This window comes from Ischnura elegans, chromosome 9, assembly GCF_921293095.1.
Source record: "Ischnura elegans chromosome 9, ioIscEleg1.1, whole genome shotgun sequence".
Classification (NCBI taxonomy): Eukaryota; Metazoa; Arthropoda; class Insecta; order Odonata; family Coenagrionidae; genus Ischnura; species Ischnura elegans.
The window spans coordinates 58009072-58027382 of NC_060254.1; the positions used below are offsets into that span (position 1 = coordinate 58009072).

An 18311-nucleotide genomic window follows, 5' to 3' on the forward strand; every position below is an offset into this window, starting at 1 on the left:
CATTTATAGGCCATCTCATCCAGGTGCTGCTCTTTCATTGGCAGTTTCCGTGTTCCATCACCTTCGACCTGAAAACGCTGACTGCAATGTCAGCAAAGCTGTTGTCAACAAAAGTCAATGGACGCGGTGAGAACCCGAAGAAAATGCAGAGATCATCTGATCAACGCCGCGAAAATCTTTGAGACTACCTTATTTGTTGCTATCTGCCGTTCACTTAAATAGGTTTACTGAAAGTTATGCTGATGGTAGAGTCATCCGAAGTTCACGGGGAAGGGCAATATAATAAGAGTTGTTTACGGAAAATAATATATGTTATGACTTAATTTATATATACAATTTTTACTTTATCAATCCTTTTCCTCATGGATCCTTATACGATATTGCTAACAGTGACCGAGGGGGGGGGGTCCCGGGTTACAACCCCCCTTGAGTCTTTAAAAGAGGCGCCAAGGATGAGTAAGATGGCCTCAATACGTATAAAATACTCGTACAAAATGCATTTTTTGAGTCCTAAAAATCACGTTTTCAGCATCTAAAATCCCTAAATTCTTGGACTCCTCTTTGCCCTTGGGTGTATTCTATACAAACCGGAAGTGCCCCGAAATCTCTGATAAACTCATACCCCCCCGGCATTTCAAAATCCTGGCTTCGCTACTGATTGCTAATTCCAATTGAGATTTAGGATCCCTCATCATTTAGGAGCGAACATGTGTGGATACCGATTAAAAATCCAGCGAAGTGGCGGCATTTTTCAAGCGTCTTCGGGACTTATTCATTAATTCGAGTTTATTGTAGATTCTAATAGGGTTTGAAAATAAATAAACCGCATTTTTCCGTTTTTCAATTCGCTGCTCACTTCTCAAACTATTCGTGGCAAAAAACGGAAAAAGTGGCGTTTAACATTTAACGACCTTAAACCTTTCACAGAAAGTTGATGACTTCACAAACCCATGCAGAGCAGGCACCTGCCTCTCTATCCTACCCTTGGCCCGGTTCATGGCCCTCATGAGGTTTATTGCTATTTTACATTCTTGCGTGTGATTCCTCCCCTCAATGATAAGTTTCCCGCGAAGGAACCCGAGTGCTATATTTCTAATGATGTCACTAATTCATAAAAAGTGGGCGACAAATTTCGTGTTTTTTTATTTTAAATTTACACGATGGCCGAATGGTGAAAAGTTCATTTTTCTCCCAACTTATCTTTCCCCTTCATCTAACTAATTCTTTTGATGAATTTTGAGTTCTGGTCCCAATAAACGATTGAGTGCGGAGGAGCTGGTGCAGGAACAGCCTCAGCAGGAGGGACTGAGATCATGACTCCAAGGTGGGTCCTCTGAGGGTCACAACGCACTGGGGCCGGGAACCAAGTCCGAGACTTACACGCCCGCGCTCCCGGGGAGGAGTTTGGATGGGAAGGAACGAGGAAAGAGGCGCCGCCGCGATAGGAGCCCGACGATGCCTACGGGATAGGGATAAGGTTTGATGGAAGGGGCGGGGTAAACTCCTCACCGCTATATAAGCCGAAAGGGCCCACTAAATAGCGAAACCTGGCATCAGCCATTAATGTGCCAACGATTTTTGGTGGAGATCCTATTAAAGAGAAAAATCCATCGATCAAATCGTTCATGGGGGACAATCAAAATCACGGTTCACGGGAAGACAGCGCACGGAGAGACGGCACGACGGAGCACGCACCTGACAGACGTGACACTGAATCACGCGAACTCGCGTCGGGCAATTGGATGCGACTGCACGCGACTGGCAAGGTCTCACGATCAACGAAAAGCGTCGCGTCGGGACGATTGGTATGGAAACGCTCTCTTTATTCCACGGCTTTCCAAAAAGACAAACGAATAAGACATCTTCATGAAAATATCTAAATATACCCTTCCACGATGGATTAAGGAAGCAATTCATTGGAGCTTGCAATTCGGAGCATGCTTCTTCATATCAGTTAGGCATGGACGATGACAGCGCAGGGGAATGAAGGTTGGGAAGCATTTGAAAAGTGGTGTCAAGGGGAGTGCACAGAGGAGGCCCAATTCCATCCCACAAAAGGTCGATTTCTGTTGCCACTTCGGTCACATTTTTATCGGTTTTCAAAAATATCCGCAGCGCGGTGATGAGTGCAATTCGATTCACTTTTTTCCAATATTTTGCAGTGTGCTCTTCAATTTTTCCTAACCTCACCCCGCAACGAATACCCGACATCGAGGTGACCACATCTACTCCATTCCACACGGCATTTAGCACTAAAACACCTCTACCATTCAAATTCGGTACTACTCGACCCCACAACAAGACTTCCTATAGCAATCTACGCATGATTCGCCAACTGCAGAAAGCCATCATGTCCAAGTTGGACAATTTTTCTCTTTCCTTCTATTAGTTGTTCCTAGGTGCAAGACCAAACGTTTCCTACTAAAAGGAAACATGTCATGCTAATAACATCGAGCGGACATGTTTAGTAGTCTTTACGTTTAGTCTTGTACCTAGCAACAACTTGAAGAACAAGCTCTTATAAAAAATTTTTTTTTAAAAACCAGCCTTTATATTTAGATTACAGGGGATGAGCAACGTTTATACATGACACAAAGCAAAAAAAAACTCAGTGACCCCGAAAAACCAAAAGTGACGTATTAAAAAAGTCACTATATTTATTAAATTTTCAGTGAATGGTAAGCCCCCTATGTTTCAAAATGCCACCCCTATGCTTTTAAATGCCTACCCCTATGTTAAAAATGCCACGAAACACGAAAATCGACCATTTGGAACTTCTTAGATCAAAAACATGTTTTGGGGGGCTATAGGTTGACTGGGGGGTGGTTAAAGGGGGGTTGGACAGAAAAAGTTATATTTTCATGTATTGTCATCGGAAATGAAGAAGTGTGCAAAATTTCAGCGTTTTTGCTTCACAGGAAGTGAGTCAAATTTCAGTTACAAGATTTGTACCAGACAAACAGACAGGTTGGTGAGTTGATATAAAGACTGTAAAAAAGGAAAATCGTCCAGCTAGGACATGATGCCTTTCTGCAGTTAGCGTTTCACTACACCTGAATCAGTGAGGAGAACCACACAAGTGCTGCAGCTCGGGAACAAGCGTACGTAAGGCGTCTATTGTTCGGCGCTATTTCACTACAAAATATATTCCGGATACAATTTTTTCCGCAACATAAACATTTTCTGTCAAGAGAAGATTGGTACCACTCATGACTCGAATGTTGCGGCAACAACTATTAGCTGCAAATTGATAATTTAATTGGACACATACTTCCCACCGCTCGACTGGTCTTTTTCTGTTACCGGTTATTCGCTTAAAATTTATTAATCTATCATCTCGAAACTTAAACACGGTGTACCGAGTAGACCTGGGTCAACATCTCCCCGTATTTCAAATGTAAGAATTTTTACTTTAGTATTTTCTCAGATGTAATTATTTTTTTTATTTTTTTTTAAGAGAAAGAAAAATGTTGAATCAGGTAAACTCTTAAATATATTGAAAGTGGTTAACAGTGCCAGGTTTCACTTCGTGGAAATTATTTATATTGCAATTGCATATTCGCCCTTTACCATTACACTTTAATATTTCAAAAATATTATCATTATTACTATATCCAAAACCGCTATGCAGCAATCATCAGGTACATTCTCGTCTTACTTAAAATGCACCTAATGATTTAGCGATGAAACGTATAGATGTATACAAATATTACAGCTTAGAGAAGTACAAAGGTATAATCATGAAACTATATAATTTGAAAATATCAAGATGACATCTGAAGTTTTAAAGCAGCAATAAGTCACAAAAAAGACAATACGACCGGTAGAGAGGGTAGCCTCTCTCCTCAACTTAAGGAATAATCGTCCGTATCAGGAATATTTCAAAAGAGGATCCTCAAAACCAAGGGGGCGACAGAACTGCGATATATCGTATAGAAAACCTCTTTCGATTAGATTTTTCCGGAGCCCCAGTGGTCCAACGGCCTACCCAACATAGAGGCGCTGGTGTAGCCTGTTTTCCCTGTTTTTCTGAGCAGTAATGAACTGGGGGCTGCCATATTGAATCTCGATGTAAACAAACGTGATATTGAGGCTTACTGATAGTCATTAGTGTTAACTGCAGACTTTATTTTATTGCTTACAGTGTCCCTTACGATTTTGGAATGTGCTCGATGAAGGATACGAGTCTCAATGATCTTGGTTATTGCTAAATTGCGTGGGTATGAAATGTATTTGGTGATGAAAATGTGAGTAATTCTGTTTCCTTCATTATTCCATTTTGATTTCAACCTGTGATTAGCTCACCTTTTCTCATGTTTTCAAAATTTTATGGTGTCTTGTATTCCTTATATTTCAGTATGTTTTTCATTGTACTTGCAGTTTTTCTAGTGTTCAAACTACTCATTTATCGCTAGTGCTATGCTTTCGTTTGTTTAATGCTAATCATTTTGTTGGTTATGTATGTAATTTGCTATTTCAACTCTGTCCTTTCAACTGTTTAATTGTCATTAATTGAGCATTATTCATTAAGTGTTCTACGATGTTTACATTTCTTAAAACTTTAATCTCTTTCATTTTGAAGTAAGAACTTAATTTCTACTACATTGGTATAAAATATTCTTCACTTTTCTCGTTTTCTACTTTTGGAATACTTTCTTTCGTATAAGTGATGGATATCAACTTATAAGAACCTTTCATTTTAAGACTCCTCTGCCAAGATATGTTGTATATCTTAATGGGTACTCATCATGAACAACTTCCTACGAAATAATGTCCTCATTTCATATTTAAATAATTATCTTCCATGAAATTATATCCAAACTTGCATGCTTATTTCTAGTGAAGTATTGTTATGGTCTATGGTTTCAGGATTAGCATTATTTTCCCTGTACCAGAGCTATTGCAAGATACATCTACCTCAAGGAAAATTGGGTCACCCTCTTTGTCTGTGGAGTGTTTACTTAAGTAATGGAATCTTTCTCCTATTACGCAAAGGCTGCTCATCTCATGTTGTCATTGATATTTGATGCTTGTGCATCTCATGTGCTTGTAGAATGGTTAACTTCCTCAGATTTCATCTCTAGTATGTCATATTGAAATTGTTATTGTTGTATTTCTTTTGCCAGTTATTGTATCAATAAATACTAATGTCCACTGAAGTAAGTTTCCGAGATCATTATTCTTACCAACCACCAGATCGCCAGTTGACTTTGTACATTAATCTTGTATTATGGTTACTGCTTTAGTAACCTGGGGAAGTTCTTCAGGAAGATTTTCCTACATTCACTGCTTTTAAGTTTCTCGCAATTGCAGTATCATTATTAGGCCTGAATAGCACGCTCTATCGTGACGCGTAAAAAAAATTGAAACACGCGCCGAGATGTGCATTCAAACTTCGCGGCAGCATTGGACCACTGGCATAGATGGCACTGATGTATCAAAACCTATACGCATTATCCTTATGGGTATGTCGCCCCCTTGCTCAAAACGGCCTCTAAATGTGCTGTCAACCACCGCGCATTTAAATGGGTTTCAAAAGTCGCCACTCGTGTCGCTGACGGACAAATTGATCCGAGTTTCACAGAGAAATAAGGTAAAGTTTGGGGCATTAACCGAAATTTATATACGTGATGATGTGATCTAACAAATTCATAACTTTTCAATGCTATTCCTCGCAATTACAAACATCGGCGGCGTTCTCGCCTGTCAAACCGAAGGTCGCGGGTTCGAGTCCAGCCTGGCTAGGTAGCCTCTACTCAGGCAATGATTGTATGTGATAGTACTTGTTTCATGTTATATCCCCGATGTAAAAGGCCTTAAATGAGCTGTTTTCGGGGCAATGAAAATAAATAAATATTATCCTGGAAAACGTTGGGAAAAAGTGGATCACATCGCACTCATCACCGCCGCGGAATATTTGAAACCCAATAAAAATTCGACCGTAGTGGTAACTTAAATCAGCCTTCGAAGGGATGGAATTGGGCCTCCACAATGAAATCCCCTCGATTGGTATGTTCCTTTTCAACATTACTTGAGGAGAGCCATTACTTCTGTTTCCGCGCCCGCAGAAGACACCGAATGAGCGAGGAAGGAGAAAATTCGTGAAACAAGGAAGGACTTTGCCTTTCGGTCGTCCAGCATTCCCCCACCGCCCCCATCCCCATCGGCGGAATCCGCAAATGAGGCAATCAGAGCGCGACTCGGCCCCAACATGCGGACGACGGCCGAGGGCACACGACGACCTCTACCTCGCTCGCGATGCCCCCGCCGCCGATATTGTTATTATTTTGAACGCGAACAAAGCAATGTAGGATTCTAAACTAACCAGACGTGTTGTCACTCAACGCGAATCAACCTCAGTGGGTTTACAAAAATCACCACTCGCTTCGCTGGCGGCAGAGTGATCCGAGTTCACGGGAGAATATGCTAAATTTTGGGCTGTAAACCGAAATTTAAGTGAGGAATGGATATGGACAACAGCGGAGAAATCGAGGGTAGAGGCCTTCGAAATTGTGGTTTAGAAGACATAGATGAGGATGAAATGAATCGGCCGAGATACTTATGAGGAATTCCTAAGAATAGTAGGAGAGAACACCTAGATTAGACAATGGAACAATCGTACATGCCATACATTGAGACATGATGGCCTGATGAAGACAACCGTCGAGGGACAAGTAGATGGCAAAAAAAGATTAAGGAAGACCTCGAACAAAATATATGGAACAGGTAAAGAATGTGGTTATGACAGGTAAGGACGTGAAACATGAAAATTTCATTTAAATATGTCGGCGTGAAAAGATTAGCTTTATAGGAGAATGGTGCGGAGAATTGTGTCGAACTAATGTAAGGATTGTTGACCAGTGATGATGACGAACCGAAATTTACAATCGTGATGACATCTTTCGGATTGATTCGATTCGGATTTCAAGAATAAATGGATCGGTCTCCACTCATCAACGTGCTGCGGAGATAGTTGAAAACCGCAATTAGACCGCACTAAAATGCGCAATAAGATGCGACATAAATCAAGTTTCTACGAAAGGACTGGGGCCCCCGCTGTATCGTCTATCGCTTTTGGAGGTACACAAAAAACGCTCAAAAATAGCAGCAATGCAGTGTATTTTCTATGAAAACATGTAGCTGATCCATAAAATACCATTCAATTGTCGCTTTACTGCGGCAATTTTACGTCCATGAGGAGGCCCCCAGTCCGCCCTATTGAAATTTTAGTTATGTCAATGAGGGCGCATATTAACCGGTTTTCATATATTTCAGGCGATGGGTACAGAGCGATCGATCTGTTTAATCTCCATATTTGCAGTAAATAATATTATGCACTCCCAAGTCATAGCATTGAGAAATTAAGAATTCCACATTCCACAAAAAATTAAAAAGGAAGTATCGTTTAAATATAAGTAAAAAATATGTTAAAACTTATAAACATCACTCCCTTAAAATTATGCCAAATTTTAAAAGTCAATCACAAATGATAATTAATCCTTAAATTACGCTTCAAATATGCCTTTTTTCTAATAAATTCACTCTGGCAGCAAGAAAAATTGCTTAGTGATTTGTATCACATAAGCAATACTTTTACGAGTTGCACATAATTACCGTTTGTAAAAATATTAAGACCATAGGAAAGCCAAAAGTTTTTTTTTTCAACCGTGGACTAAAATCTGACACAACCTCCCAATCTTCCTTTCTCCACGAGCCACTTAAAAGCGAATTAACCCCTTCTCTCGTAAGATCTTTAAATGAGATGGTCGCGTGATACTCAGGGGATGTCACGCGGCGGCAAATAATTAGTAACAGAGAGAGCGATGCAGATTAAATTAGCGCCACGGCAAGTCGAGATTTGGCGATGCCCACGGCGCATGCGCGCTGAGAAAGCAATTCAAAAGTCAATGAGACTTCGTATTCTATTGAAACACGGAGAAACAGGAATTTCGGTGAGTTAAACCAAATAGCTGCATTAGTTTCTCGAATTTTTCCAACCCCAAACGAGTTAATTTGAAAAGAGTTTGATCACCACCTGTTGTTATTTGTCAACCAATCTTAAATAAACAATTGATCGAAATCGATAGGTTTATTCAAAACAGAAAAAGGAAATTCTATTTTTTTTAACATTCATTTTATCACCAGTGCATTCGTTTTCCAATAAAATGCATGCAAGTTCAGTTTTTTCACTCGGACCAGATTTCACATAGAAAATTTAGCACAAATTGTCTTCAAAATATCAGCTGGGACCAAATCAAACAAGAAATTAAAGTAATGAAGAAAATAACTGGAAGTGGAGATTGACTTGACCATAATTAGAAGTGGGATACTAGGGATCTACTCCCGGGTGAGGCAAATGATTTTGAATACAGAAATTGAGGGCATAGCGGATGGAGAAAAGAGGAGTAAAGTGGGGAAATGTGTTTCAGGGGAGAACACTGAAAAGGGGCACGGTACACCAAAGACTGTATTTCCCTAGATTTCGAGGGGGTTTGAACACCCTAAACCTCCAACTCCCCCACGCTAGGACCTTGAAAGTATTTGACCATGACCTCGATGTTTTCTTGAAACGTAATCGGACGTCAATGCGAAATAATGCTCGAGCCCCACTTCGCCACTGATCCACATTTGTTCAACGACGAGGAGTGTGGCCAAAAAATTATAGCATTCCGACCTCGACTGAGGATTAGAACGCATACCACCGTCTCGTCAGCAGTTCATTTTGTTGAAGAATTCACCCGCCTGACTCGAGCCATTTTTAACGAATCACGCAGAGTAAATACAATAAAGAGGCTAAAAGGTGCTTTTTTACTTGAGGAGAGAAAACAGAGGACCAGCTGCAACGGGAAAGTATTTACAATGTCACCTTCGAACATACAAAAGTGGGTCCCAAGAGAAACCAAGGCAGTTGAAGATTCCACCTCAAAACGAACAAAGATGTCACTTCCGAGAAAATTTAAAGCAACGCTATTCCTCTAATTATGCTATATTGATTTCCAGCAAAAAAGTTATGATTCCCTGGCTATATTGTGCGAGAATGGCACATAAAATAAGAAAATATACCTAAAAGTTCACAGCCCAGTCAAAAGGTAGATTCTTTTGGAAAGTTTCGGGGTAGTTTCGAATTCTTCTTTTCGTCACTTTTGGGGGGCAATAAATCCGGATATGAGGTCTGTTACAGGTCTGCGAGTCGGCAACATTGCAACAAATGCATAAAAGGTAAAAAAATATTGATATATCAATACACCAAAAGGTTCATTTTTAAGAGAAAACACATGAATGAAATCATTCCACACGCGAAATTTTTAATATGTGCTGTGTTGGGTCTGAAATACTCCCGAAAATTGCAATTCTTCATCAAATTATGCCTTCTGACGGTAAATATGAAATGTATATTATTATTCCTACCATTAACCGTTCTTGAAATATTGTAGGGCAAAGAGCGTACAAAGGGGAACCGACGTGTGTCCCCGCCCCCTTCCACTTAGCGGAGATTATCGGCACAAATCCAAGTATCTCCCTAATTATATTAGATGCAATTAATTTTGTTCTACGGCCGCACTCGTTTTGTTAAACCTCTATAAATATAATTTATGACAGAAGATGGATTCAATAGGTCATTTACTTATTAGATATGAAGAAAATCCTCGAATGGCTCAGAAAGATCACGCCAGGCCTCCCAAATAGATATCATCCATATTTTTCTGCAATTCATCTTTTGCATACAATGATGCCTGCGAGAATGGGAGCTCCAATATCCAACCAATTAATCTTCTACTCCCTTTTGCGAGTCCATAACTTAAATGGTTTATCATTGTTTCTTCTTGTAACTTTCTTAATTATCACTATCGTTTGATTCAACTTTTAACCGGTGAATAATCTTCTAACCCCTTATCATTAGCCGTGATTATGGGTGTGAGTTGGAACTCAAAACGTCCGCTGCCTTTCTGTTTCTTATAATAATAATCAAAATTGATCATGATTCAGTCATTACCTCACTGCTTACTAAACTACACATCCTCCATAAACATAATGCAGGTAAATTCAACTCAGTGGCACTACCACGACCAATCTTGACAAATTAGAAAGGAGCAGTCATAAAGGAATGTCAATGATATGGAACAGAAAGACATTCAGAGCCATACCTTGCTCGTTATGTCCTTCAAAACACTCGAAAGTGGACACCAAGGGTGTAATTCAACATGAAAAATAATTTGTGATCGTGACTGTGAGCAAAGTTGATTGTTTTATGCAACACTCTAAAAGTGGACATAATTAACGAGATGGTGTAAAATTAATGCTCCTGATAAAAATGCAGAATGGGACAGAGGCAATAGAATACATGAAAATCAAATGCAGCCAGATTCGACAACCTAGGAACTGAGAAATCAAGTGAACAAAATCAGCTTAGAAAAAGGAGAAGAATTGAATTGGGAGAGAATTGTGAATCATCAGAGTTTTTTACCACAATGGAGAAAGTATAATGACACTTAGAGCATATTTGTGCATGACAATCCATCTAGGACCATTACTGTAGAAGAATCATTGATGTCATGTATGTTTGTTTCTTAATAAGACATTTACTTAATTCAGAAAAATAGGCATGGAAGAAATTATGAAAACATATAACTACAAAAAATAAAACTGTTGGCATTAAAAACAATGACTATAAAATCTAAAAAAAACTGTGATGCTACAAACCTTAGATAATAAAGTAGAAAAAAATTTATAGTTTCTAAATCATAGACAGTAAATATTTTATGTTATAGGGGTGGACAAGGATAAGATTTAAAGCTGGAGTGAATTGGAATGGCTCTTAGTGAGAATTGATGAGGGAGGTCCACGAAGGGAGGGTAGACAGTGGAATAAATAGCACATTCTCCAAGCAAATCAACATTAACCGGTATATATTTAAATAATAATAACAATTTACCAGCACACTTGCTTCATAATCATTCATGTAAGAAACTAAATGCTCATAAGCATCTTGGAACCCACATAAAAAATTCAAAGCATGCCTCTGGTCATAGTCAATGGATGAAGGAAAATTATGAAAATAAGCACCAGAAACTCATTTGATAACCACAACTTGGTGAGCAAACGTATTTCATTAAAATATTCCAGACAAAAAAACAACACCATGCCGACAAGAAAAAGCTACCCTCCGTGAAGGCAGGGTCAAGTTTTTTGACAACTAGCCTAGAGGTTCTGGGTTCAAATCTTGTCTAGGAGGGTTTCTACCACCAAGAGCATGAGTATTAGTGATTGTCCACCTCATTGAAAATGCTAAAGGGAGGACTAATTGTCCCCATTTTCTGAGGTTGAAGGAATAACAAATACATAAATCAGATGAGAAGACCACACTTATTAGTGAAATGCCAACAAGCACATCAAGACACCAAGAAATACCTCTTCAAATTAAAATTAATAGAAAATAGGAAAACCAAGGGATGATGGTACACTTTTGGCAACATATGAGGGAGTGTGCAATGAGAAATCACGGATCCATGTAGGCAAAAATGGGTTACCAATGTATAATAGGAGCCCATACAGCATTAGCTAGCTAAAAATCTGAAATGTTCATGATAGAATGTATGCATAAGCAATGAAACTATGTTGGCCAGGGAAAATGGGAAGATTTCCTGATATGCTAAATAATTGACTCTTGGTAATGTCCTGATCCTATTGCCTGCTTTATGGGATAATTTTAGGCAAGAGATATCCAGGCAACACAAGGTGAATTTCTGTCACAGGAGAGGGAGTTTTTATATTGGAGAATATGAAGAAAGTGAAAATAAATAACCACTAACCATTGATGCAACACAACGATTAAACTCAATTTCAAAGAGAGCTTATTAAGGACCTCAAGTATGTAGATTGCCATGAATTGAGAAATATTTCCATAAAGATAACCCACATTCATCCTAAAAGCAATACAAATTGCAAATATGTACCAATCATAAATTATTATTTACAACTTTCATCATTCCAGTGAATGAGGAATAAGAGAACTATGATGAAGGACTAGATACTCTAACACACAATGTGAAGCTCCATTCACTTCAAGGCTGACGCAGTTGGCTAAACATCCTAAGGTATTTTGATTTCTCAATCCTAGATTTATGTCTGTCAACAAGAGATACTAAGTAGGGCATGAAGATTTCTTTAGAAGAGCATGGTTGGAGATGGATTCACAGCTGGTCAAGCAGAGAGGAAGAAGAGCAAAGAAGACTTTCATGTACTCGCATAGATAAGAGGAAAGGCAACGGAGACTTCTGAAGATTTAAATTGAAGTACAGAGTCTGTTTTGATGAGACTGGTGGGATTACACCACACTGGATACGTAAAATTATGGGCATGCTTTTCCATTAACACTTATTTCTCACACGCAGAGGGTATTGTATTGCAAGACTGAAATTTTAGTGCACATGTCAATAACATTGTAAAAATATTTTAATGCCCTTTTCAAAACCAAAAAAAATCATTTCTTTTACAAATAAGCCAAAATTACGATGTATATGTATTTGGCTTGAATGCTATGCCTAATTTTGCCACAAGGCAAATATTTTGTAGCTCAAATGTGAGTGACATATCACATCCTTTGCAATTAGTATGTGATTGGTTGAAGGTAATGAAAAATGTATGTAAACACGGGAAAATCAATTCCCTTTCTTCCTACAATGTAGCCTATGATGTAATGTTGTGTCCTACATTTTGCTAAGATAAGCAGCTGGAAGGTAATTCCACAGGAAAACTATTTATGCTGATGGTAAGTATTGTGAATGATTTTTGTGGGTGAGGTAAATGAAATGAGTTTTCATGTTAAAAATTCAGCAACATCTAGATAGGAATGTACATAAATTGTAAATACAGATTGAACTCATTATCAAAACTCTATTTAATTTGTTTTGGTTCAACAATGCACAGTAATAAAAAAATTGCAGGAATTCTATGTGCTCCCCATATTTCCAGCTACAATGGTATCCAACAAACTATGGAATCACATTGTAAAAAGCTGTGCTATCAATGAGTCAGGTAAATCTCGCTAAAGCATTAGAAAAATTAGGCTACCATGCCCAAAAGTGCCATGCATCTTTAGTCAGATGTCTTTAATATTTCTAACTTGTTAAAAAACATACCTTCATTAGCATGTTAAAACAAAATTATTGGGAGTTGATCCATTTCATATTATTTCAAACATAAACAATGTGGTCATACACAGAGATGCAGAATATAAGCATTAGAAGAATGTGGTAGACCGAAGGCAAAGATAAGTTGAAAGGAAAAAAATCTACATCACTCAGCCATTTTTTTATTAATGTAAATTAAAAAGAAAAAAACATGAAAGTTGCCAATCACTGTTTATGAGTGTCATGACACCAGAAGAGTACAGGTTCATTATCTCGTTCAAAGGGATTTGCCCATTGAGGGAAGGAATCCCTCACGAGAGGGTCAACCACAAATGAACCACATTAGACCAATGTGTGAGGACAAGGATCATATGATAAACAATGACCTACTCCACAGATGATCATGATGTCATCAAAGTATCTGCATAAAGATAAAGGCCAAACATTTTTCATTGTGTACATACAGCACTAGAAGAAGGCGACAGAGCAAGAGATGGAAAAATACTGGTCTCTTTATCTTTTAAACTCAACATGACTAGTCATCAAACAATTCACGATCAACAACAAACAAGGTAGTACAGGCGGCAATTGTCTCCCTAACCACTCACCGACATAGGGAGCCACAAGGCATAGGTTTATTGCAAGGGTTTCACTTTCACCTTTTTAGAAGTACCATCACCACAAAGGAGGGGGCTGGGATTTTTATATTGGTTGGCCGAATAAAGGAAATTCCCAATTGCATCACATTTCCTTTATAATTCTTACTTGTACGAATGTTATATTCTTAACTGAAGAATTACACATTTTTGCCGAAGTCAAGATTTGCAAATTCCCTTGACAGCCAATCATACAAAAAACTCTCTAGTACAGTAGCATAACTAGGAATGTGCTATGGGGGGGATGGAAGGAATGGGGGTTGACCCCTCCCCCAGGCAATGCCGGTCGGTATTTAATGACTTATCTCACTGCCATGATATTAATAAATGTTCTTTAACCTTAAGCTGATGCAGTTACTGTATTTCAAAACTAGACAATAGTTTTAAATAATTTATTTTACTTCTCTCTAAGGCTTTGGGGGGAGATCTATCCCCTCATTCCCCCCGCCAGTGCACTATCACCTGTCATCATTTCCCCATACCCCCTACAATTCCGTTATATACGATCTCCTTTACATCCAGGTAATCCATTTTCCATAGGAAATTTAATTTAAAGGTCCTAATTTGTCTGCTTTTGGATACCAAATAAATGACAACCCCACACAGAAGTGAAAAAGGCTTTTAAAAAAAGAAGATGAGTATGTGGGTACTCACCCTGGGTCTATCCCTGGGCCTGATGATCAATCCATCGTTCTCGATATAGTCGGGAACTTCACTGCGTGCCACGAAGTTGAAGATGACCGAGTTTTGCTGTTCGTTCCAGCGACTCCTCGAGTCCCAGAGGCCCGTCTTGGCTCCCGCCCCCGCCTTCTCTTCCTCCGCCACCTTCTTCAGTTGGACCACCGGTTCCACTCGCGATACACTCGGCACTTCCTTCACCACTGTCACTAGCTTCGTGGCCCCAGCCGCCGCAGGGGGGGACACCAATTTGGCCACCACAGGGCCGCCAACAACACTGCTACTGCCACTAGCGGCGGCACGCACCTCCGTCGACTTGACACGGTTGATGTGGTTCTTCTCCTTTTCCGTCTCCGTGAGCGTTGACTTAACCACGTCCGGGGGTGCGGTAGGGGATTGCAGGGGAGCTATGGTGCGCGGGGGCGTGGGTCGCCGCACCGCGGCAGTAGCAGCAGCACCCGGGGGTGTTGGGGGCTTCGCCATGGGCCTGATGACGCCCACCTGCTTGGGAGGGCCCGCCGCGTTCGGGAGGTGGGCCTTAGGCTTCTGCGCGCCCCCGCCGTCGAACTTGAACTCGATGGAGAGCCCGTCCTTGCGAATGTTCTCGAGGGCGGAGCGGGAAACGGTGCGGCCCTCGAGCCCGCCGTTGGGAACGTCCGTCGTCGGCGAGGGCCTCTTGCCTCCTGTGGGCGAGGTCTTCACCGTCTTGGTGGGTGACGAGGCCTTTTTCGTGGGCGTGGTCACTCCGGTCCTGTTGCTGGTGGGTGTGGTCTTCGGAGCAATGGGCAACACGGACGGCCTAGCCTCCTTGGCCGCCACCATCGGCTTGGGCGCCTTCTTCGGACTGCCCCCAGCGTCCGGCTCCTTGTTGCTGGGGGTCGGCCTGGGGGTGCTGGGGCCGGACATTTGCAGGATAAGGGGCTTCGGGGAGAGCTGTGGTTTGGGTCCGAGGGGCGGGGGCGGCGATTGGGGGATTGCGACGGCGGGGGTGGCCCTCACGACGACGCTGCCTCCACCGGGGGCGACACCATTGGATGAAGGGGGCCGAGGAACAGTGGGCGCTGCTGGGGAGACGGTGGACTTCTTGGTGGTGGCTCCGGGGGACGTCGGCGGAGAGGAATACTCGAATATCTTGAGCGTCTGTCGCACCACGTCCGGAGGCGGAAGTTCTTCTTCCGCCAGTCCGCTGGGTTTCCTCGACCTCCTTCCCTCGACCGCTTCCTCCTCCTGCTTCTGCTCTTCCTGCTTGGTCCCTTCAATGATAATCACGTCCTCTTTGGCGAGGGTCGGCGACAGAAGGCCCACCGGCGACTTGGGCTCGCACCGCAACAGGGCCTCGACGGAACGGGCCCTCTTCAGTGCCTCAGGAGCCTGCTGAGGCTGCAGGTTGAGCGGGGCCCGCACTGACCTCTTCACGTACCTAGGTAAGAGAGAGAGGTTTATGTTTTCACTCTTAGCATGCATTATGTGGGGCAAAATCCTCTTCCAAGTAGGACAAAAAATTGAGGAATTATGGCAAACGTCTGTGTTAACGTGCATTTTTTAATTCCTAAAATGTCACGCACAAGTAATAATATCACTACTGAATTACATAATGTACCTGCAGTTGCTGCGTGACATATATTTATAAAAACATCAGTCTTGTTTGGCAACATAGCCATAGAACTCGAGACTCATAAGGACTAAAATTTTCTTGGGGAATTTCAATGCTTATAAAATGAAATTGAAATTATGTACTTCGATTCGCCGATCTAATGTTTACATGGCAGGGGATTTCGTCTGATGGCTCCAGCTAATTTATCTGAAAATACCCGCTTTGGCTGATTTCTTTTTTCTTCCCATTATTTTTAGTTTTTGTCTATTATGTGTATTTTTAGAATAATCCCTTTGTTAAATAAAAAACTTATCTCAACATTTTAGCTCTATGTATAACTGCACTGCGCTAGTTAAATGTGTGTTACTCCGGCTTTGCTTGGAGTGATGATTGCTTGGTGTGAGCTCATACCGCCTGCATATGTGTTTAAGTGTAATATTTTTACCATAATCATGATGTGTACATGCATTTAAAGTCATGTTGCTATTTGATGACGATAACAATCACTTTTCTGCATCTAAATTATATCCTGCCACCTCAAAAATAACACGTACGCATTCATGCAACTGGTGAGAGGTTCCACCAAGAATTTCTTGCTCTATACAATCCGAGAATTACATCACCACACATAAAAATCGAATATTCTACATCTATACAATACCCTGCGGGCCTCCTACAGAGGAGCTTGGCAGGGGGTGAACCATCACCAACATGCACCAAAGGATTAAAATTTACTTTACGAACATGCACTTTACAACATGAACGCTGCATATGACACATAAGCTATGTGATTCATCAATATACAGCTTATACAGGCAATTTGCCTGTTAACTTTGAAAAACATGCAAAACGTGCTGTTAGTATTACTGGGAAAATTGAGAAACAAGCAAACGGTCAGTAATAAATATATTTATACCACTGGACGGTTAGAATCAAAGATTAAATTAGAATCAGGCTAAGTGTGGGGTGGGTCATTGTGTACATTGAATTGTAGTTGAATTAAGTAGCTGATTACCTTCCCACTTTCTGCGTCTGGATGGTCGCTTTGCCATCGCCCCGAAGGTCTTTGCCTTGCTGCTGTTGCATGGCTGGGGCCTGCGGTGGTCCGTCCAAGATGTCCTCCATACTCGCGGCCCTCCGTAAAGACGACAGCGAGGGCCTAAGGCCCCTCGTCTGCGATTCCCTCAACGTCATGCTCAAGTACTTGCTCCGCAGCCGGTTCACGATGCCCGGCCCATAGCGCAGTTCCTCATCATCCTCGACATCCGCGGGGCCCTTGGAGGACCGGCGCCGGGGGCCCGCGCGACCGACCCCTGGGGGCGGAAGGCGGGCCCCACCGCGCCCTTTGCTGCTGGCGGGGTCGGCTAAGGCCGAGGCGGTGGGCATCTTGCCGTTCATCCTGGAGGCGTCCTCGCACTCCAAGCCCTCCAGCTTCATGGCTGCTTGACACTTGACTCCGGTCGCTCGCTTCTCCTCGGATATGGCCGAGAAGGCGGCAGCGGCCGTTTTGACGGCCCCGCTGTGACCAGCGACGAGCAGGCTGGCGGCCGCCGAGTTCAACGCGCCGCCGCTACCAGGCGTCGGAATGCCGCCGTGTGTCCTCGCCAAGAGCGCCCGCCGTCTTAGGATGAGCTCCCGCTTCCATGGCGGGATGGCCGAGTCTAAGCTGTCCTCGGCCTGCTGGCTCCGACTCGACATCCTCCCCGCCTCCTCCTCCTTCCTTTCTCACTCCACCTCCCGCCTCCCTTCCTTCCTTCCCGCCCGAGAGTACTGTTATCTATCAGCAGGGAGGTCGGCAGAAAGAAGCAGCACCAACACGGAGGAAGTCACCAGTACAGGGCGATGATTCGTATTGGGTCGGGAGGACGAGGGGGTTTTAAACGGCCGAGTTTTTGATTCCGATCCTAAAGGTAATGCATCGTGAGGATACGGAAATCCCTAAAACGAGGTAGAAACGGTAAACACAACCTCTTCATGTGAGTTTCACTGGGTGCCTCGACTTTGGAATGCATATTGGAAGACTGCTGTTGACTAGAACACACGCAGGAACGAGCCGTTGCTGTATAAAAACAATAAAAAGCCACTCAAATTGTGGCCATTAGAAAATGGATCACAACCGTAATTCACTACTCACAGCCCCAACGGAGGAGGCGGAGGGATGACGTCATTTTGCCGTAGGCGCGACATCTGCGAATTGCAAGCAAAACTAAAATAAAACAGCAACATCCAGAAATGAACAAATGTTATGTTTAC

General features: G+C 41.9%; 1 protein-coding gene across 1 annotated transcript in view; it reads right to left on the reverse strand.

Moving 5' to 3' along the window:
- Positions 1-18166, reverse strand: part of LOC124165935 (proteoglycan 4) — a 169345-nt gene extending 151179 nt beyond the window's left edge. The window contains exons 1-2 of the mRNA XM_046543471.1: positions 17074-18166; positions 14441-15884 (exon numbers count right to left, since the gene is read on the reverse strand). Of these exons, the coding sequence (XP_046399427.1) occupies positions 14441-15884; positions 17074-17756 (2127 nt within the window). The 5' untranslated portion in view covers positions 17757-18166. The remainder of the gene's footprint in view (positions 1-14440; positions 15885-17073) is intronic.
- Positions 18167-18311: the final 145 nt, after the last annotated feature.